Source organism: Cariama cristata, unplaced genomic scaffold (assembly GCF_000690535.1).
Source record: "Cariama cristata isolate BGI_N322 unplaced genomic scaffold, ASM69053v1 scaffold13197, whole genome shotgun sequence".
Lineage (NCBI taxonomy): Eukaryota > Metazoa > Chordata > Aves > Cariamiformes > Cariamidae > Cariama > Cariama cristata.
In genome coordinates this window covers 19251-41219 of record NW_009626167.1, presented here as the reverse complement: position 1 = coordinate 41219, position 21969 = coordinate 19251, and the positions used below count along the sequence as shown (strand labels likewise).

The 21969-nt window shown below is 45.0% G+C and overlaps 1 protein-coding gene across 1 annotated transcript in view; it reads right to left on the bottom strand.

The window, feature by feature from the left end:
* CEP170B (centrosomal protein 170B) overlaps positions 1 to 21969 on the bottom strand; it is a 53992-nt gene that overhangs the window by 13877 nt on the left and 18146 nt on the right. Inside the window, exons 4-11 of the mRNA XM_009703913.1 lie at positions 21499 to 21557; positions 20026 to 20164; positions 11750 to 11851; positions 10162 to 10638; positions 6213 to 6976; positions 3955 to 4143; positions 3652 to 3760; positions 1018 to 2790 (exon numbers count right to left, since the gene is read on the bottom strand). Of these exons, the coding sequence (XP_009702215.1) occupies positions 1018 to 2790; positions 3652 to 3760; positions 3955 to 4143; positions 6213 to 6976; positions 10162 to 10638; positions 11750 to 11851; positions 20026 to 20164; positions 21499 to 21557 (3612 nt within the window). The remainder of the gene's footprint in view (positions 1 to 1017; positions 2791 to 3651; positions 3761 to 3954; positions 4144 to 6212; positions 6977 to 10161; positions 10639 to 11749; positions 11852 to 20025; positions 20165 to 21498; positions 21558 to 21969) is intronic.

The following is a 21969-nucleotide window of genomic DNA, read 5'->3' as shown; positions in this document are numbered from 1 at the left end:
ACTCTAAGTCCCCTTACAAAAACACCAATCTGCTGAAAATACCATCCCTCTCATCAGACCTGAGAAACCCCGCCAAAAGGGTTCTTCCTGTCCCCTTGGCCCCCCCATCATTCCTAAAAACCTGAGCAAACAGATCTGTTTTGCCACATCCGTGGTGGCCAAGGACTATGGGCGTAGAGCACAACCTAGACCAAAGGTGTCGAGGACAATCTCTGATTATCAATTACCATCTTAGAGTTGTCATCTGCATTGTCCCCACCTCTTAATTAAAGGTTGATTTCTATGACAAATGTTGATATTGCAAGGGTCTGTTGAGTGTACAGCTACAGGGCAAGACAGCCCCTAAACCCGCACCTCGTGGGAAACATGACTGTGCACTTGCCTTACCTATGGCAAAAGTGAATGAAAATACACAGCAGTGGGAATCTCTTGAGGCAATCAACGTGTAGTGTCCAGCTCCACATTTGCATTTACAGGAAGAACAAAGGAACAGCCCTCACAACGCAGGGACATTTATTTCCTGTTCCCCTGTTTCAGATGCCTTCAAACCTGCCACCTTGGACATCAGCTGTCATCAACACCGTTATAAGCTCTCTAGGAGCAAACCTTGAGTTTTAGAAGTCAAAGAAAAACAGAACAGAATTCCTTGTAGCACTGGAAAGGCATCAAATTCTACCCATTTAACAGAAAAATGGCTAACATGCTCCTGTCAAATGGCAACTGGTTGTTCAAAAATCAAAGTCACTGAAAAAAAAAAAAAGGAAAAAGGAAAAGAAAAATAGCTATTTGCAATATCCTCACAGACAACACCACAATAATATCTCACTGGGTATGAGACATGCTTTGCTGTCTCCAAACTCACAGGAAATCTCAACCTCCATACCAATTGTTAATGCAGACTTTTGTATTCGCTGATGCAGCACTTGCATTACTGAGATACCAGTCCTTGGCAACCATGTGAAGCCTATAAATCAGGAGGAGAGGAACAAAGAAGAAACATAAAATACGAGCACTTACTGGACGAGAAGGAATACTTGACACTGCTTGAACGGGTCCTACTGAAAGGCTGCTTCACAGAGGCAGCGGCTGCCGTTTTCCTTGCTGCGGCTCTAACTTCCGAAACACCCGTCTTCCGAGAGGACTCCACACTCCGGCCCGAAAACCCCGTCCTCGGCTGTGCCGTCTCAGAGTCACTGGGCACCGTAAACGAACCTGCTCGTTTCCTCGGCATGGCAAGGATGTCCAGCCGGGAGAGTTTCTTTGTCTCTGTGGACTGCTTGGGGCCTGGAGCAGTGGCTTCAGAGTTGGAGGCCGTTTTCTCAGTATCAACACATTCGTTGTCCGAAGCATCTCCGAGCCGGGCACGACGTAGCTTCGAAGCCCTTGTGGGCCGTGGGGTGGATAAACTGTTGGAGCGGGTGAGAACTTGCTGGATTTTCTGCACATTTGAGGTTGTTTTGCTGTGGTCCTCCTTGGTGGCCTGAGTAAAAGGTTTTCTTCTGGGAATCGGCCGGGTTACTGAGTGCTCATGGTCAGACACAACCGCGTCGGGGACTGGCAAGTAGGGCAAGCTCGAGCTTCTCTCGTCATCCGTGAAGTCGAGTGATCCTCGAGTCCCAGCGCTCCGCTTCATCTGGAAGCGTTTGGCAGCCTCTGCACGGTTTGATGCCTCTGGTGCTTGTGTTTTCCGCTTCTCCGTCAGCCTGTCCCGAGCGCTGGGCGGTCCACACTGGTCCTGGATGGACGGCGTGGAGGAAGATTTCTCCTTCTGCAAGCTCACGACCGCTTTGCGTTTCGGGGCACTTGTCGGGATGTTTTTGCCGCTCACCAAACTGACCGTGCTGGCAGTGTCCACGTCCGAGTCCCCTGACAAGGAGTCCTCCAGCTGACCAGCAGTTTCCGAGGGCTCCAGTTGTTGGCTTTGACCAAGTAATTTGGCTTCCAGTGCTGCCAAAGCAGTTTCAGTGTCCTTAAGGAGAAGATGAGTCTCCTGACCAAAGTTCATACGAGTTGACCGAACAGTCTCTAAATCCTTAAGTAGAGGGTGACTTGAAATATGCGGGAGTTTATTTTGAGGAACACCACTGCTCGATTTATCTTTGGTAAAACTTTCCTGTCTAACAAAAGATGATGTTTCCTTTCCTGCCACGTTTTCTTGATCTTGAGGAAGACCCTGATGAAGGGAAATAACGACTTTTCCAGCTGCATTTATGTAGGCACTAACATCTTTGACCAGTGGCTTTCCAGGAACTGGTGTGCCAGAAGACTTGAAGGAAAACTCCTGATCCTTGCTGTCTTTGTCTGCTCGTGCATGGGACACGCTCAGAGAGCGCTTGGAGGGAATCCCCACATCGTTGCTGTCATCACCAATGTAGAACGAAGTAGAAACTGGCTCACTTACAGCTCTCACATTTGAGACCCTGGAGGCTCCTGGCTGCCGACTCTCTGATCTTGTGTCTTCCCCCATCTGCTCTAGCATTTTATTGTTCTCTTTATATTTCTTGCCTTTTTCCGTGCTGAAGCCATCATCAGATCTGCTGGCATCGCTGAGGCTATCCGGATCCAAGTCTTCTTGGATGAAGAGACGGCTGCTGGGATCACCATAAGCTTCCACGCAACGGTCCTTCACGATGGTCCGCTTGGTAACCTCAGAAAAGGACTCCTGGCAAACCAGGACCGTGGGTGTGGGGCTGTCCGATTTATCACTTGGTGGGAGTTGGGGAAGAAGGCGTCTTGTTCTCAAGGGCACAGAGTTTTCCGGTTCCCCAGGTTTTGGGGCTACACCAGTTTCTGAAGAGAGTCAAGTGGACAAGAATCAACCGTTGTACAACTATACTACTCACTTATTTAGGAAGAGTTTGATCCTGCAAAGTGCAAGTCCACAAAAGCACTCACAAGACATGTGCTTAGAACTCAGCTTTTATGCAATATGAACATCAATAGGGCCTGGCTAGTGCTTGCTCCCTCAGGTTTATCAAAGCAGACACTATACTTAATTCCTTTGCTGAATCAGAGTGCTCAACACCTTCTCTCTCTCAAGGTAGGATTTCAGATTCATTGTCTCATAATATACCTCTCAGTACAAGCACATACTTTGGAGGCTAACAGCATTGCTGGCATCTCTCTACCATAAATCAGGCCACAGGAATGAGATGAAAAGCCACCAGACAAACCACTGCAGTGATGCAGTATTTTAAAAGCCACTCTACACAACATAGCCCATTTGACTAAATAGATGGGGTTTTTCACAGTATAGGTTCTCATATAATCATATCCCACAGCAAAGTCTCAGGAGAAAGACCCTATAACAATTAAGAGGCTCTGAATTAGGGCTCACCGCCCCAGCGTATCAGTATGGACACACTTCATAGAAAGAGCCGCCTTTAAATACCAGGAAAACTGGTTATTTGACTATGGTAATATTCCAAACACTCTGGGAGTCAGGTTCTCAAGTGTGAAAGTCTCACGGTGTGAAAACAGTGGCAATGACCCACAAAACAAAGGTTTCTTCTAATCTTTACTGAATCTATCTATAGATGTTGATGGCAAGAAGGTAACTTATTTTGCACAGAAGCCCTTAATTTCTGCTTTTCATATCATCCTGGCTTAGATTCAGCCATCTTTAAACAGTAATGTCAGGATGAGACTTACCTGCAGCTCCATCACCCTGCCCAGAAACAGATCCAGAGTCGGAGTAGCTGTCCGCAAGGCTTGCCCACCTTGACACCCACTTCTGACTCCCTTGAGATGCTGCAGACATCTACAACAAGGTGGGGAAGCTGGTGTCAGAAAGAGGGTTTGTAAACCAAATCCTAGCCACAAAATCCCTCCTCTCATACATACATCACTCAGTCTCCTCAAAATGGAAATCAGTCTATGTATCACATCTCCATCCAGACAGAAAACCCATCTACACCTCCATTATCCCAACAAATCCACCTGGACTGCCCATACCTGCGCATCAGCCTGAGACCCACTCACAGCTTTTGAGGCAAATGCTTGGAGCAAGGGTGACTTCTGACTAGTGCCATTTTCACTGATTAGATGTTGATGAGAACTGGAGTCGTCTTTTTCACCTTTAATTATTGGTCTAAAGGCTGAAGAGATTCTGGAAAACTCGGGTGACTCAAGAACACCAAAAACCTGAAAAGTTGTTTGCATGGCAAAGATTAAAACCCAAGAAAATAGAAAAAATTTTAGCCTAAAATCCAAATCCACGAAGCATAAGTCACACACAGACTATGATCCTAGAGGGCCAGAAACACTTGCCAACGCTTCCATACAAACTATGTAAAACTTTTTCTTCCGTACTCCACAGCAGCAGCTTTAAATACACTTATTCATGGAATCCCACTCATGCCCACCTTTCCTCTCTCCCTCATTATTTCGGTGTGTTGTTGCCTTTAACAGTAATAACTTTCACTGAAAAGGAGTCTCTTTTCAGCCCTGAGAAATTTAGGATGAGTGTCAGGAAAGCTATTTACCTGCTCATTCATGAAGAATTAGGAAAAAAAAAGGGAAAGCTCCATCTCCAGGGTCTTTCATAGATTGTAGCAGAGAGTGGGCTGAGCAGAGCAGCCTTGCACTGTCACGTGAGGACCTGGGAAAGGATGCACTTCCGAGATGGGTGAGTGTTTGAACTAGTTGGCCAGATTCCCTCTGGAGATAAACAGGCCTTCCTAGGGGAGTGACCAAGATCCACATCTCAGAAGGACTTGTTTCTCTTCTCTGACTACAAGTAGTTCAGAGGAAGATGAGGGTGCCTAGGCTGGGCAGCAATAGCCATAGAGTCCTCCATTCTCACTTCTATGAAGAAAAAGTGTGTGTGCAATGGTGGGGGGAATAAAAAGAAGAATCATCTCAAAACCTCGGCAAGTTCAGAATTTATATCATCTTTCTTCCTGGACAGAAACACGAAGGCCCAGTTATTAGTTGTTTCCCAAGTGGCAGGTCTGCACTGCACCAAGTCTATAGCAGAGTGAGGAGCAGAACTTGGCCAGCTTGCCTGCCCGAGTCACATACCTGCCAAGACTACCCCCCAGAAATAATTGTATTTTTGTGGCATTTTTCCTCATATTTCCCCACCAGAAAAATTAACCATCTAATGTCAGGACTAGGGCCTCGTTGTGCCTTAAAACACCCTGCCCTGAAAGCTTCCGATAGCTTTTCAAACAACATGTAAGGAACAAATGTAATAAATAAACAAAAGAGGGAAGATAAATTCAAGCTTACAGAACATTGTATACAAAGTTCTAAAGCCAGGTTCAATTAAGGCTTCCTTTAAACCTCACCATCCTCCTGCCTACATTTCACTAAATCTTCATAGCAACTTGCCAGTTTTGTTTTCATAATAGACCGCAGATGAGAGTTAAACCTGAAAATCAGCCAAACTTTGGTTTGCCCTGCGGTTACTTAGTTGGGTGGTTTTTTTTAAAGCCTCTCCCTCATCTCTGGGGTTTTGTTTCTAGGCTATCATTCACCTTGCAAAATCCAAACAAGTACAGATCCACCTAGGATTGCCTCTGCCTTAGACCACACCCTTCACTATCCCAAGGAGCTGCCACTTGCCCTGCCAGCAAGCACTCCCTTTTCTAACCAAGCACAGCCAAATACTGAACTACCTACCACTAACGCTTGCGAAGGATCAAGAGCACCAGCCCTTGGCCTCCATTCCCTCTGGCCTACCACAGGATGCTGCATCAGTGATGGGCTGCAGCTCCCATCTTTGTAACAGCAGTCAGGAGGTAGTGCAATGCCAAGGCAGAGGCTTGGGACCCATCCTAGACAGCAGAGCTGCTCCCAGCCACAGCTCTCGGCAGGATCAGCCCGATCTTTATTCTGTTGTTGCCTTTCCTCTAAACAGATAGCAAGCCCACTCTTGCACTTTTGCATCCAAATCCCATTTTGGAAGCACATCAGCTCTTTGCTGTGGGCTTACCTTGCCTTCTTGAACTCTGCAGTTTTTTTCTTTGTTTATAAATTTGTTGTTTTGTTGGAGTTTTTTAAAGACCAGCCTCACAGTTTGTTGGGGCCTATCCTTAACACAGGTCACCCAGGATGATTTCCCAGACCTAACCATAAAGCCCTGCTGCACCCAATTCAAAAAGGAACAGTCCTTCACACCACCACCTAATAAAGTTAGGCCCTCCAGAACAAGGTGCAGAAGCCCATGCCTTCAGCTCACTGGCCAAGCACAGAAGAGCAGCATTTACCTGATCTATCATTTTTCGTGCTTCCTCCACCTCTTTATCCTGCGACTCGGTCTCAATGGTGTATGTACCCGTCTCGCTTATGCTGTCTTCCTCATCATTCCTCCTGCCCTGGGCAGACTTTACCTCCGGAGGTGGAGCAGAGGCAGGCTCTGGTTCTGACGATATAATCACGCGTGGAGCTACCGGCATGGGCAGAGGTGCTGGTTTCTCAGCGCTTGGCTTCCCAGACTGAGCAGTCTCCCGCAAGTACTCGGCCATAAAATCCTGAGCCATTTTAGACTTCCTCCCAATGCTCCCATAAGTTTTGGCTGATGCTCTGGAAGTAGAGGAGGATGAAGAATTGATCCGATCCTCCGTTTTCTCCCTCTTGAAGGAGCTAGTTCTTTGGGTCCCGGAAGAGCTGTTACTGGGTTTGCCCGCCTGGGCCCCAAGGTGGGATGGTGGTACTGCATTTCCCAGCTTCTCTGCCGGCAACGCGTTCTTGCGTTTTTCAGCCTTGGTCTTCAGCCCTGGATCGGTGTCGCTCTGGGAGGAGTGAGCGCTGTGCGTGAAGGACTGTGACCGCTTCTTCCGTGGCGTGTCCTCAAAGAACTCGATGACGAAGGCCTGCTTGTTGTGCAGCATCTCGTGGGGATCACGTCTCATCTGACGCTGCAGCCTGGTTTGCTCCGTCGCACGTTCGCTGCCCGTTGTCGTCTCCTTCTCTGCCTTGGGCGCCACAGGATCTTCAGAGTCGCTCTGTGTCCCATCCTCGTGCCTATTGCCTGGAAACAGGGTATGTAGATTTGACTTTCATATTCTCAGTTGCTGTGGCCCTGCCATTACCTCCCAGGTGAAATTTATCATTTCAGTTAAAAGAAAAAATCCCATAGGATTAAATAACTCCAAAGACATCTGCTGTGGTACAGGGAATTGCATCCCATCAGAGGAAATAAAAGAGAAGGCAGCTGCTTCCTGACCCCACTTTTCACAACTGCTTGGCTATCAAGTTATTAAAAACAATTCAAGAAATCATTTCAACCCCAAAGGTTTCTGATTTTGTAATGCTGATCGTTTTAGACATCCAATATTTTGTTTCTCTTTTTCCATTTAAATAAAAATTATGTTATTTTGCCGTTCTGCCCAATTACTGTAGTCCAGGATCACCTCATTAGGTTCCCTCTGTTACTGAGTAGAAGTATCTCTGCAGTATCAGTAAATAAACCCTGCGCGCTGCATCTCATGAAACCAAATCCCCACGATGAAAGACCAGATCAGTGCGTTACGAGTGCATGTACCTCTGAGCACCCATGTTACCCACCTCTACAAGGGTGGAAATAAACCAGAAGCTAACAGAAAAGCAAATTTGCAGGATTCTCTACTTTTCCTGGAGATTTAAGAATCATACCATGACATCCCCATTAGTTACACCATCCTATCACCAGCCAAGCAAAGGTTAAATCATTACTTACAGAGTTCATTAAGCTTAAAGTAAGTTTATAATTATTTTCACTTACGTTAGCAATAACCATCTTTACAACTTTCTCTATGTATCAGTGACATCTGTCCCTCAGCACCTTAGTTCAGGACTCTCAGTAAGTTAAAGTAAAAAAAAAAAAAAAAAGGTAAAAGTAAAACAAAAAGGTAAAAGTAAAACAAAAAACAAACCTTTTTTTGGAGAAGGAAACGGGTGTGAAGGCACACAACACGATTCAGTCAACGACCAGGAACCTGTCATCGGGAGAACGGGGAAAGAGGTCTCTGCGCTCTAGACTGTAATATGCAGCAAGATATACTGGCTAAAATACCACATGTTTGAAAGGAAAACTGCTCAAACCTACTTTGCAAGTTCTCCAGACACATGGGTGAAGATCATTTATTACCTCGAGTTAGCTGTGAAAGATTAGAATTTAATACAAAATCCATTCAACCCAGGAGTCAGTTCTCTGAAGAGTTTCCTAACACCCTCATGAAGGAAGCCAGCAAACTTTGCATTGTGCCCTGCGGGCTGATAAGCCCTTAGACGGGAAAGTTTTTTAAAAGGTTTTGGCTAAGAACTCTGCTGAATGCAAAATGGTGAGGACACAAGGAAAAACATCCACCGTGCCCATGGATGCCCCAGCAAAACACCATGCACATTCCCTCAAGCTGCTAAGTCCTGAACTCTCTAGTCTTGACACCAGACTTTACATTCACCACACTGTTCCTAAAAGTGAACAAAAGTTACTAATGAACCTCGATGGTGGGAGTCTGGAATCCTGAAGACCCAAACCTGGCAGGCAGCCAGCGGTAGCCTCCAAGACACCTTTAAAACTAGCCCTGCCAGAAGACCATGTTACACAGCTATCGCAGATAAATGACACCCTGTCCTCTGCCAAAGCAGAGGTGGATAAGCTCCTCAGGCCACCAACACTGTATGTTTTAATCAAATGACCAAAGAGTTGATTTCTTGATATGCAAATTATGCATTAAATTACCTCAGCTTCTTTCCATGCCTTATAGACCGTAAAAAGGCAAGTGCAGTCAGTCTAGTATTCCTGTGCATTGCTCAGGCAGCTGCTGCTCATCCTAGGATTTTCCTAACTCTCTAGTTTTCTCCAAGAGTAAAGAGCAAAACCACTGAAGCATATTTCTATCCCTGACAATGCTCTCCAGCAAGTCAACAAAATCCAATATCACGATAACAAAAAAACCCCCCTGAATCCAAACCCCAAAACTCTCTGTCACAGTAGACTGAAAATAAGACCCTAATCAAGCAGGGCACCTCCACACTGTCCCTTATTGGGAAGAACTAGAAACGAGCAACAACAACCAAACAGTTCCATTTCCAATTTCCCAGGGCTGGATATGTGAGACCTTTTGACCATAGGGGCTTCTCAAAAAACTGTACAAAAACCAGCAAGTTGGAAGTGTAATAAGTAAAACTCTTCATATTACAAGGAGGTTTCTTCCAGCAAGGACCAAGTAAATACTCCTTTAAGGGAAAAAAAAGTACTGCTCTCATTTAAGAAGGACCTCAAGCACAAGTAGGTCTGGTAACCTTCAATATGACTTCATCAGTTAAAGCTGCAGTTTAAAATGATAGCTTCTCCAGAGGCCTGCAAGGCAGTAAGAATGCAGCAATCGATGGTCTCCTCCTAGCTGTTCAATGCATGGCCCAAGAGAAACACCGAAGCAAGCCCAAATCTTGCCAAATATATTCAAAGTTGCAGGAGAATCATGTGAGTCCTACCAGCTGCACTAAGAACTGGGCTCCAAACTACACTCCAGATCTTTGAAAATCCCCAAAGACTTCCTCACAGTGACACACTTAAGAGAACACAAGTCCATAAAACCTGAAGATTTTGAACAGCGCAAGATTTCATAGAAGCTTTAGTTTAAGAGAAGAAATCTTATTCTACAAGCACAACAACTTCCTCCATTGGTGATCATGTATATCTCAACTCTATCACCAGTCTCCATGTCAGGACCTTCTGTCACCTGACCAAGTGGCTCTGGTCATCACAGCCATCATTACAGCCATCAGGATGACCACACTTAGCCTCTTCTGGAGTATAGATAAAAAGAAAAGTAATTTCTTCAGCTAGGAGAAGCCAAGAGAAGAAAATCCACTGAAATATCTGCGTTTACCAGCCTGCCTGACCACGTGCAAACTATTTTAGATATTTAAAAATCAAAATCCTTTTTTCAATCACTGTTACTGCTGAGCTGGCATTATAGACGTAGAGGAACCAGATTAGAGTGTCCCCAGGCCAGCAACACACATGACTTCAGGGACAGGTGAAGAGCCTGCTAGCCAGCTTCAAAACCATTAACAATCATTAAAGAAATATTCTCCATCTTGCAAATTTGGAGCAGAGATAATTAAAGTCCATCTCTCCTTGACAGAAGGAGGGTTTTCCCCCTTTTATTATGCTGCATTTGCACAGCCAACAGAGAACCATGTCCACATGACAAGACATTCACTCACCTTTAAGTGTCCTCACATGAACAGGCAGGTCACTCTTTGTACTGTACACATCATCACCTGGAGACTGCCGTCTCATCAAGCTTGGGTCATTCTGGACAAGCCAGTCAGCCACTTTGCTCTCTGCTGACATCACTTCTGTATGAGTTGGTTCCTTACTACACGGTCTTCTCTGTCTGAGCGAAAATTTAGTTACGTGGTCTTTTATCTTTATTTTACCGGGGGTACCATCATCAAATTCAATTGTGAAAGAGGCATGACTCTGTACAACTGGGGCTACTACAGCATCAACATCCTTTGTTGGGATCTCATGGACCTGTGTTTCTGGAGATTTTGATGGCTGTTGAAATTCTTTAGTTGGAATCTCAAAGTAACTTGGCTCTCTCCGGAAGGCAAACACAGACTGTTCTTGGGCATCTCTATAAGCAGAAATATTACCATTCAGTTCCTCTTCATGTTGAGTTATCTCTTTTGACCTTTCTACAAAAGGGAAGGGAAAAAAAACAAAAGGCAAGAAAACCATAAATTCACAGACATTAGCTGAAATGGATTAAAGAAAAAGTTCTGGGTTAGATAGCTTTGTATTCTGGCCTTATCACTGAAATCAGTGCTTACTACACTGCTGCGGTCTGACCAACATTTGTTATATTCACTTTGTCCTTTCTTCCACTGCTGCCCAAAGAGAGAGCCGAGTACACACACACACACATGCACAGTTCTATGTTTTGACAGAACCTACATGGTTGGTGGCATTTTAAGGTTTCTGTATGCCTGGGCTGATCTGGAAGGAAGATCCTGTTTCACTTTGCTGAATTTGCTTACACGCACACCTACTCAACCTTCCACAGTTCAATGGAAATGCTTGAGTGTGCAAAGCTAATCACATGCATGGTTTTGCTGGATCAACACCTAATTCTGTAACAACACCAAGGATAAACCCACATTTTTTCAGTAGTACCCAAACTTTTTGGCTAGAGGGACACTTACTCTCTCTGCTAGAGAACAGATACACTGCACATGCATCAAAATAAAACACTTCTTTGTGCAGTAAACTATATTCTTGATAGAAACATCAGGTTTACTACACAAGTGAAAAAATATGTATCTTCCATTCATACAGATTCACAGTAAGAGGAGTAGTAAGACTAAATGGCTTCCAAGGATGATGAGGTGAGAAACAGATTGCTTCCACATTAATTAAATGCAGTCAACCCATCAGCTCTTAACACCTTTTAGACAGGAAACTCCTGGGAGACACAGTGGATGGTTTATTCAGGTGGGCTGCATACAATCACAGATACAGCACTACTGTATAACCAGGTCTCAAACAAGCTTAGCAAGGCCTTTCTCCTCCATACTGAATTATTCCACAACTGCTGTTTCTAACATTCAGATATTTTAGGGGAAATATTTTCATTTTCCCTTATTCTGGTTTCATCAGCAGCAATCTACACATAGGAATGAGCAAATACAAGCACCAAAAAAGTGGTAATTAAAGCCTTGAAGCAGGACGGCTTCACACAGTAAAGATCAAAAGCGCGGAGAAATTCTGTCCCCTCCATCTTCTCCCACCCCAAATCACCTCCGTTACCTGAGTAATGTTCCTCTTGCCTTCTGTCCTCCTTGTTATTTGCATCATCTTCCCCCCACCAAGAGGGCTGCCCATAAAGAGGGGTGCGGTAAGTACTGGTTTCTAGGAAGAGGATAAGCAAATACTTTGACACAGAAAATATCAATTTACAAGGTTCCAGAAGTCAACCACATGCCAAAAAGGGAAAAACAGCAGGGTCAGATGAGATCATGTACCTGTTACCCTGCAGTTACAACAACAGCAAATTATACATAACAACAAGTATGTTCAGGCTTTTCTTTTTTTCCCTCCTTTTTTCTTTTTTAGATTCTGCTGCAAGATGCTGACTCCACTTCCCTTCGCTGTCTTTCATAGCTGTGTTTCCCAAATACTGGCTTTTCTCCCTTGCTAGCCTCATTATTCACAGCAAGTGGAAGATTTTTGGCAGGATAGACTACAAAACACGAACAATAAAATTGTCTACAACTTACCTGCAATTCAGGTGAAAATCAGACTTTTTTCCTGATCTTAACTGGGAAGACTTTAGCTCTGCCCCTTCTTGCCCCACCATGTCCTTGGATGTTGTGAGGCCAAGGATTTTTTTCCAACTACATCACTCCCACTCGTAAGTGACACACATCCCACAACAGGAAATTCTTGAAGCATTACAAACTTAGGGAAAATGGTAAAACCACCTCCTTACATATACATAAAGAAATAGCAAACTCTTGCTCTCCAAAGCTTAAAGTAAACCAAGTGGATTCCAGAGCCATTGTAGGACTGAAGTTTTTCTCATGTAGAAGCTTCCCCTAGAAGGGCCAGGCTTTGACAATTTTCTCTGCTCAGTGAGTATTCACTGGAAGATCAAGGCATCACTGCAACAACTGGTACCCAAAGGAGCTGATCCACTGCTGCTTATTTTGTCTCCCACAAAACAAGACTGCGTTTTGGCAGTGCCTCGGGCTGCTGCTGTTTATGCAACAAGTAAAAAGAATACCTCAATTTACTTGTGGTAGAGTTATTATTATTATGTTTTCATAATAGTTTAAGAGAAGCAAATAAAGTAGCTTTTGTTCTTTCATCTAGAGATGATAGAAACACAAAGATAGGTCAGGTGCTGAGGTTAAGCTCCAGCTTTGTCAGCCGCTTCTGCCTCTACCCGAAACAGCCACATGCTTTACCAGCCAAGTCTTAAACCCTGGCTCCAGCTATGGAGCCATAGCTGGGCTTCTACTGCCAGCTCCTGCTCGGCTTGTGGTTTTAAAACCACACTGCTCTGTGTAAAGCAGCCCTCAAACAGCCACGCAATTTTGCATTCCCTACTTTAATAGGGACATGACAGAAAGTAGTCGTTAGCATAAGAGAAGTCAGGAGAGGAAGGGGAATTAAGTAAGTCAAAGAAAATAAGAAGCCCGATTTCATCCTGCTGCTTCTAAAGCTACATAGACCCAGTGGCCGCTACTTCAGATTTTTTTTTCCCTAGAATAGTTCCAGAGATACATAAGCTCATACACTGACAGTCCACAGGCAAAAATTTTGCTTTACAGATGCAGCCCACAGGCCCTTTTCAAGATATCTTATTCGTGTTTCAAAATTAACCACGCTGCCTCCCTTCACGCTGAGGATCAAAAGAGGCTGAAAGTATTACTTTCCCTTCTGCCTAGAGTGCGTGGAAGATAAACTGTGTTCCCATTACGTAGGCGGCCTTTGAAAGTTCAAAGGAGGAAGCATTTCTCATCATAATAAATTGGAATTGCCAAGCAATATGTTTCATAACTGAGGATGGGTAAACCACTCAAGGGAGAGGGGAAGGAAAAAGAAAAAAAAAGAAAGAAAAAAGCCTATTCACAAGCTTGTCAATGAACAGAGGCACCCAAATGTAGGGTTTGGTCTCTGCTAGGCTGAGACCGTCTGTCACACAGCCTAGGAGAACTCTACCACCCTATGGCCATGACTTGCCCACTACACCCGCACCCCAACCACACAGGATCTGCTCTGTCAACATCAGGCACTTCTTCTGGGCACACACTGCAATGGATTATCACCCTCTGAACTGCAGTCTTGATCTTAGGGTCAATGGCCAAGAGGCAGTCAGGGCCAGGAGAAGAACACCACTTTGAGGTGATGGACAAATCCATTAACAACAGCCAGCTATGTCTGGGGTAACTCATGCCTAAAGGTCAATTGGGGGACAGTGAAGGGCTCAACCCCAAAGAAACACATGAGATTTTGGATACTTGTCTCGGATTAATATGACCAATTATGAAAGCTCATCAGTGGTTTAAGTTGCTAGTGGAAAAAATTCTGAGCACACTACCCTACAGATGAAATGCAAAGACCATCTCGCATTTGACTCTTGCACAAGGGGCATCTTTCCCAAGAATGGGTGCTGTTACCACTTGCACCTTGCAAGGAGTTTAAGAAAAGACTGGACGTGGCACTTGGTGCCATGGCACTAATTGACATGGTGGTGTTAGGGCAAAGGTTGGACTCGATGATCCCAGACGTCTTTTCCAAACAAATCGATTCTGTGATTCTATGAGTTGCCTCATTACAGCTCGTCTCTCCAGCACATCCCAGCCCCTCATAGGGTCCCAAAGGCCCCCTAGTCCAGAAGGTTCTAGTTACCTGTTCCAAGAAAATTTTGCTTCCAAAGCGGCAGAAGTGAGCTAAGAGAGTTCACATCCATTTTGCAGGACAGAATTCTTCCCAAAAGCTGCTCCAGCCCCAAGATCTGTGTGCCACCTCCATATCGAACACAGGAGCTACTGACTTTGTCCCCCAGGAGCTTTTCTACTACAAGAAAAAGGCAGCTAGGGGAGCAAGTCAATCTTGGTCAGACTTGTTCTGTTGACGGGGAACTTTGGGATTGCAAGGAAAGCTGAACGAAAAAAACAGGATTTATAAAGAATAATGAGTCTGCTCCTCTGCCTTCTCAAATTCCCCCACTACCCTAAACAGCCCTAATAGGTGCTTGGAAATTCCCCAAATTCCCTCTCTGACAAAAGCTAGCACAAAGTCAAAACCCCAGAGCACATCAAGGAGCACCTACAGAGTGCACATCAGGTTGGCCAGAGCGCACTGACCTGGAGCCACGAGGGTGGGAGTCGCTTTGCTGCACTCACTGCATGGCAGCAGCAGGTCCCTCCTGCCCCACAGCACAGAGCTCACGTGGCTGCACCTGCAGTGCTCTGTTACAGCATTTGCAACACATCTGCTCACCTCTGTGGGGTTTTTTTTCATTCCTTCCCTCCCCCAGCCTCCACAATAAACTGGAACTTCATTTTCAAGACTGCAAAAAGCACAGATGGAAAGCCAAGGAGTCAGTATCTTGCTATTTGGGGACAATTTCAATATTTTAAGAGCAATTAATGTTTCCACTAAGCCTTCATATTAATTTGCATTTTGAATAACGTTATCAAGTGACACAGACACCCTCACTCTCAGCTACTGCTAAAAGCCCAAGTAAAATTTCCCTGACTTCAGAAGAGCTACACAAATTTGCTGCCCTGCTCATGTCAGAAGCTTCTGCCCCTTCTAATCTGCCAGCACAACTGACCTGATGCTTCTCCCCACTCCAGCTCTAACACAACAATATTGTATACAAAGGGGAGGGGCGGGGGGAAGCATGATAGGAAGGGGACTGAACCAGATGGCTGTGACAGAAGCAGGCCAGGGAACAGCTATACACGCAGTTGTGCCAGGGGGCTTTGCTCTTCACCAGCTGGGATGCATTTTGGATAGCAACCTCAACCTGGACCTGCAGTATCCAAAGCAGTACATCTGCCTGTGTCCCAAGACGTGGATAGCACCCTGAAGCCACCACCTGTCTGTTATATTTTAGTGTAAGATGAAAGCTCTTGCAAGAGCAGAGAAACTTGGGGCTTGCCTGAGTCAGTGGTGAAGCGAGGAACACCAATGAAAACTAACTGCTCAGTCATTTTAATGACATGAGACTTCCTCCAATTGATGGCAGCTCGTTACCACCTCTCTCCACTCAGTGCCAGGCTGCCCAGATGGTGCCAATTCATTTAGACGTGTTTCTTGGCTCATCAATTCAGGCAGACAGCCCGAAAACCATCCTTTTAGATAACCGAATTGAGGTCAGCACAAGCATTCAGCCAGATAAATACTGAGCCACCAGTGATCATGTAATACAGGGAAGACCACTGACATACACATGTTCTGCTCCTGGATTTCAGTCTTTGGGGCAGCCACTCAAAAAGAAAAAATGAAGGCTGTTTTAGCACAGAACAAGGGAGGTTCATTTGTTTAACAAGTCTGACAAGAACGTGACCTGTTAAATTAACATAGACCTATTGATCACCTGAAGGAGAGCCATCACAACAAGAGAAGAGAAAATAAGACATATCAATACAAAGGATATATTTATGGAGAAGTGAATCACACAGAACAATACAAGGGCAGAGCCAGAAATACAGTCCAGGTGATGAAAGGGAAAGGAGAAAGCCTGTGTTAATGCTGCTTTCTATCTGCGAGCAGGCAGAAGAGCTTTCATGACACGCACGCAGCTCCCACTGCAGGGGGGTCTGGTTTCCCTTGAAGGTGTCCCCTGTGGTCAGGACAGGACTGACGGCTGCACTTCGCCCAGGTCCTCAGAAAGCTTCAAACCATCACAAGAGAGACAGACAGCAAATTTCTTTGCTGACAGAAGCACATGCAGCTTTGAAGCCATCTACAGCAAGTCATAACAAAAGCATGAGAAATCTAGCTTGCTTTAAGTCAAACCATTTTTGATTCATTATTAATAACAATAATGTCCATCTTCAGAAGATGCAGAGTAGGGTTCTTACGGCAGAGGCCTTGGGGGAAAAAAAAAGATGATCTAGCTATAACATTTTAAAATTAATTCCTTACATCTCTGCTTTTTAACTCCTCTCCAAAATACAAAATTCAGACCTAGAAGGAATAACCATAAAGCAATTCTCTGACTCTTTGCTGCAGCATTTATTTCACACGTGCATGGCAAACCTAAGCCCTGCTCTTTTGTACCTGCTGCAGACACAGACAGATCCCAGAGGTTTTCAAATCAGGCTGATAATCACAGATTTATTTCTATCAATTACAAGGTCAAACCTTTAACATGCTACAGGTACTACCACCCCAGCTCACATGAAAAGCAGATACACCACCACTCCCCTAAATTAAAGGCTAGGATAGAGCTGTGTGTCTAAATAGCTATTAGCATGATCTCATGGGGAAAACAGCCAAAGACCATAGAAACCACTTCACAACCGGGCACAACTCCCACTGCCTCCATCCACGCTGCCTGCTGACCTCAGCCCTGGACACCAACAAGACTTTCAAGTCAGTCACTCTTTTGAGAGGGCTCCCTAATGACACAGATGCTAACCTGGCAAGCAAGCGTATTTCACAGATCCCAGGAGAAGCTCAAGTCCTGCTCCTGCAGTTGATGATGCCCATTTCAGCTGGACACTGCTGGCAGCCTCCACCCCCCCAGAAACTCAGGCCTGCAGCAGCTATTCAGAGGTTAGTCATCAGATTCAGCATTATCTAGTCCCATCAGCCTGTGAGGGCTTTAAAAAACAAAATAAATTAAGATCACCCTGAGGATTAACTATGTGTTGAGAACAAAAGACCACAAAGTAACTTATCTCATCCAGTACCTCAACTCAGGTAGCAACAGATGGGGATTGTGAGTCTTAAAATCTGCTCAGTTCAAGGCTGTACCTGGCCTCCTGATTGCTTAGGGCTTTAGACATGAGAGCTGATGGTTATTTTGAGCATTAACTAGCTGAACTGTGGGCACTTTTCTTGTTTATATCCAACTCAACCCACAGGGCTTACCAAGCTCCTCGCCTCAAACATGTCATAAAGACTGATGATTTTCTGCTTACAGGCAACATACACCCAAAAGCTGCAAGTTCAACAGCATAAAGACTAAATGGCTGCTACCCATTCACTCCGCTGGATCTCTTTATCCGCAGCCCCTCACCTCCTCCCATTTCTAAGCAGCTCTAATTGTTCGCATTGTTTTGTTAAGCCTCTTCCCTCAAAGCTTGCATTCCCTCTGCCTCTATTCCACCAAGGCCCTGGGAAGCGATCCTTCTAAAGGCTTTTGTCACCCCAGACCTTGCTTTAATTAGTCAATGCAAATTCCTAAATACCTACAGGCTTAGCAAAACAGCTCTTTCCCCAAAGCCTCTTTCTGCTGCCACTAAGCAAGCCCACTCCCCTTAAGAATTCTACATTCTTCTTTCCTCTAATCATTTTAAATTGCTGCCACTCCTCCGAGCAACCAAGGAGAAACTGTCCATGTGTGCAACTGAAGACAAGGTGAATTAGTCACATCGCAGATGAAAAAGGGACCCACTGATCATTCTGCTCACGTGACAGAGATGCTTTTTGGAAAGTTAGGCGCTGATTTAATGCTCAGACTCCCTCTCTTGCTTCCACAGGCTTCAGTCCAATCCAGCAAAATGCTTCCAACAAAAAAAATCCTGAATTCCTCCATCTTTCAGTGGGGTTAGTTGCACTTCACAGATTTTTTTTTATATTTGTCCGTCAGTCCTACTGCACATGACATACTTCAGCACTGGCCCCCAATAAGTCCTCACAGCCCTTTTTGCCTTAGACCTATGGACTGTGCCCACTAACGATGACAGAAACATAATGCAGGTCTGTGAACCACATGCATGTGGGTCACCTTGCTGAAAAGTCACTCAACGTCCTGACTTTGAAGGTGTTCCAAATATCAACCACTTACGCTATGTAGGTTAAAACCAATCAGTGCATATTTTGGAAAGTGGCAAGAATAAAAATGAGAATGTTCATGCAACCAGGCACCAGTAAATGCAAACTAGTTCTAGGTACTGGCAATGCTTTTCAAGAACCGCGTGCTCCTTGAAAGGCAGTTGAACGTCACCCCGTCAGCGAGGTTCACCTCTTCTCACCCTCTGCAGTGACATGGTCAATCATCATCAACTTCATCCTTTTAACTGCACGCTTGTGAGGCAGTCACAAACGCCACATCTTTGGGGGAGGGTGACACACAGACACAGCTAAAGCAACCCAAAGAAAGGTTTTTGTGGTGCGGAAAATGGTAGTCAAGCACACAAGCGCACACGCATGTGCTTCCACACATACCTGGAGGCAACAACGAGACCAGGGAGAAAAATTATGCTGCTTTAGTACACTATGTCAGCTTAGAGGGATTTTCATAAAGACAATACATGGAAGATTAAGGTCAGCCAGCCCACTTCAACTAGTTATCAGGAAGCCTTAACGGATTTACCTAAAGTTGCACACTTTTCTAGAAAGCTGCTGTATCTATCTCTAGGTCACCCTACCCGAGATGCTGTCTTACTCTTCTACTTGCACATCCTCTTCCCTCCATTCACCTCCTTGCTTCTTCCTCCAACAGACCCAGCGGTCAGTCTCTCTGCTAGCCCTAAAGCCCTCCAATCGGTCTGCCATCCTGGTGCCACAAGAGCACCACCGGCAGTTATCTGTCACTGGGATGCTTTAAAACCATATTTGTTCCTCCTGTGCATCATCAAGCTCTAGGAGGCCAACAACTGATATCTGAGCAGAACTGGTGAAGAGACTGCCAGGGCGGTACATACAGGAGTTGGGTGAGATGGGTGAGACAAGATTGCTGGGGAGGACTTGGCCCACCATGATGGGGAACAGCAATGAAGCAAGTTTTCAAGGGTTGCCTTCTTTAAAGGAAGGCAGCAGTGGATAAAGAAATGGAGAACAGAAGGAATTTTTCAAATGGAAAATGTTTGCAGCTGGGGAACAGTGAACCTGAAGTAAACGCCTCCCAGTTTGGCAGCCGGTTTCAAGCCCACATACTGGCACATTAGGAAATACAGCCATTTAAGACCATACAGGGCTTTCGAAAGAAATGGCTTGTTGCTTCTTTGCCTGCCTGCCAGCACCACGCCACAGCAGCCATACATTTTCTACTCTGAGTCACCGTCTCTGTTCAAACACCAGTTCACGATTAGGAAATTAAAAATAGACCAGACAGGTGCCAAAGAACTTACCAAACCTGCTCAGCCCACAGCTTCTCCAGCACATACACAGCGACAAGGCATATGTGAGCCATCACACCAGCCGATTTTTTTTGGAGGCTGACTCTCCAAAAACTGAGAGTCTAGAATACTCAGAGGTTTAGAAAGACGACTCTTCTGGAACTGCTCCTGGATGCAACCCACAACACTGTACTGTACTGTCAGAATCATGACCCCGTGCAGTGCTTAAGCTGCGCTTTGTTCTGAATCCTGATTAACTGGTTCCCGAGCAAGTACCTGTAATTGCTTTCCTCTCTCCCTTCTCCAGCTTTGCTTGCGGTGACTCGCTGTAGACACCGTGCTCCATGGGCTGCTCCACCCTCTTCATTGCCGTGCCTTTGTAATTCATTTGAAGTTGGCTGGTGTACTTCTCATGCTACAGAAACAAAACCAACAGTTGCAGTGTGCCAGTGGGATCTGTGTGCTAGCTCATGGAAAAGATAAACCACCCTTCCCTGCAAATGGATCATGCAAAGGCAAATATTGCAGCTACATTCTGCAACAAAAAGAATGCACATCTGAGTAGAGGTTACAGAACAGCAGAAATGCCAGCAAGGAAGCTTTCAAATACCCCATTTTGAAGACATTCAGTGGCAATTCTAGTCCCTCAGAAGGTCATTGGGACTTAGCTCTACAAAATAGCTAATTAGGAAATCCTTTAAAGAACAAATTGAGAAGAATCAGAACTTAGGCCATTTTCCATTCAGGATTCAAATCCCGAAATCCCCTTTGTTCTTAAAGCAACATCATAAATTCTTCCAGGGCGCTCATCTGCATTATCTCAGTTTTTCAGCAAAGGCAATTAAAATATATTTTAATTATTTCTCTCCAAACCCTCCTCCAGATAGGAAAGTGATTCTGCCTTAGAACAGGCTCCACATTAACACAGTAAATGTTATTTAAAAGTGGGTTTATTACAAGTAAATTAATAAAAGGGTATACCCATCCAGATTACCCGAGTAAGTTCAATGATTCGTTTGCCCAGTTCTAGCTGTTACATTTCTGATCCTCTCCAAGTCCTAAACATGGAACCAGGGCTAAGACGACGGTGTCTGCTAGCTAAGAGGTGATGCTTGGCACTGATAGCCCAGTCCCTCAGCTGAACATGACCGCTTTCTCGCCTCGAGGGGGTTGCTTTTCTGCCTTAGATAAGAGGATGCTTGAATATTTCGTACCTGCTGTTGAACTCTTTGTTTAAAAAACACCTCACTCATAAGAGGACTGCTCAGTAAGTAAAGATTGGGACCTTGAAGGCAAAAATGAGGTAATATACAGGAATAAATTAAGCAAACTTTAGCCTGCCGGAGGAAGCATGATGGAGCTGGCCTAAGTCACCATGCTCAGAAAAAAGGCACCTGGGCTCCGTTTCTGGGAAGGAACAAGTTCTGCTCTGCTTCACCCACAAGCTAATGCACTGATTGCTCTTTAATACATTATAGCTTTAGTAACCTTTTTTGTTGGCAGTCATGATATCATAAATAACTTCAGCTACATCTTAGCACAGGGATAAGAGAGATTAGAGCTGAGATAACTGGGAAACGTATCTCTCCTCAAAAGAAGGTTTTATTAAGTCCCAATCCAAGGAAAGCCTCACATCGTGGAACATTTCACTGCTGTCAAGAGTATTTTAATATTTCAGTGTGCTTGACCATTACTACAGCTCTTCAAAAAAGTTTTTTTAAAAATGCATCTGCACCCAGACACCCTTACCTTTAATGCTTCTTCTGGGACTTTGTGTTGAATTTGTTCCAGGACGTACATGTTCGAATGTACAGAAAACTCGTTAAGGAAATGGCAAAGGAATTGGATGGCCAGAGAAATCTAGCATCTAGTCACAGAAAGAAAACAAGATCATAAAACCTGAGAAGCTTAAAATATGCAGGGTACTAAAAGTTGCCTGTGCTGTATCCCACCCATGGTCCTTGTTGTGCGTGTTTTGCAAGAGAGCATGCAATCACATCTGCTGGCCAGACCCATACCAACTGAAGGGCAGCAGACAAGGGGAGTAGGGCAGGAGAAGTTTGAGGGAGCACTAGCAGCTCCGTGCAGGACCCAGGGAAGCAACCAGAGCCCCGACGCAACTCACATCCTGCTCCTCTCCACCTGGCTGGCAGCTGCAGGCAGACCCCTCTGCCCCATCTTGGCCAGTATACTATGAGGAGAATCTCGTGTGCTCTGGAC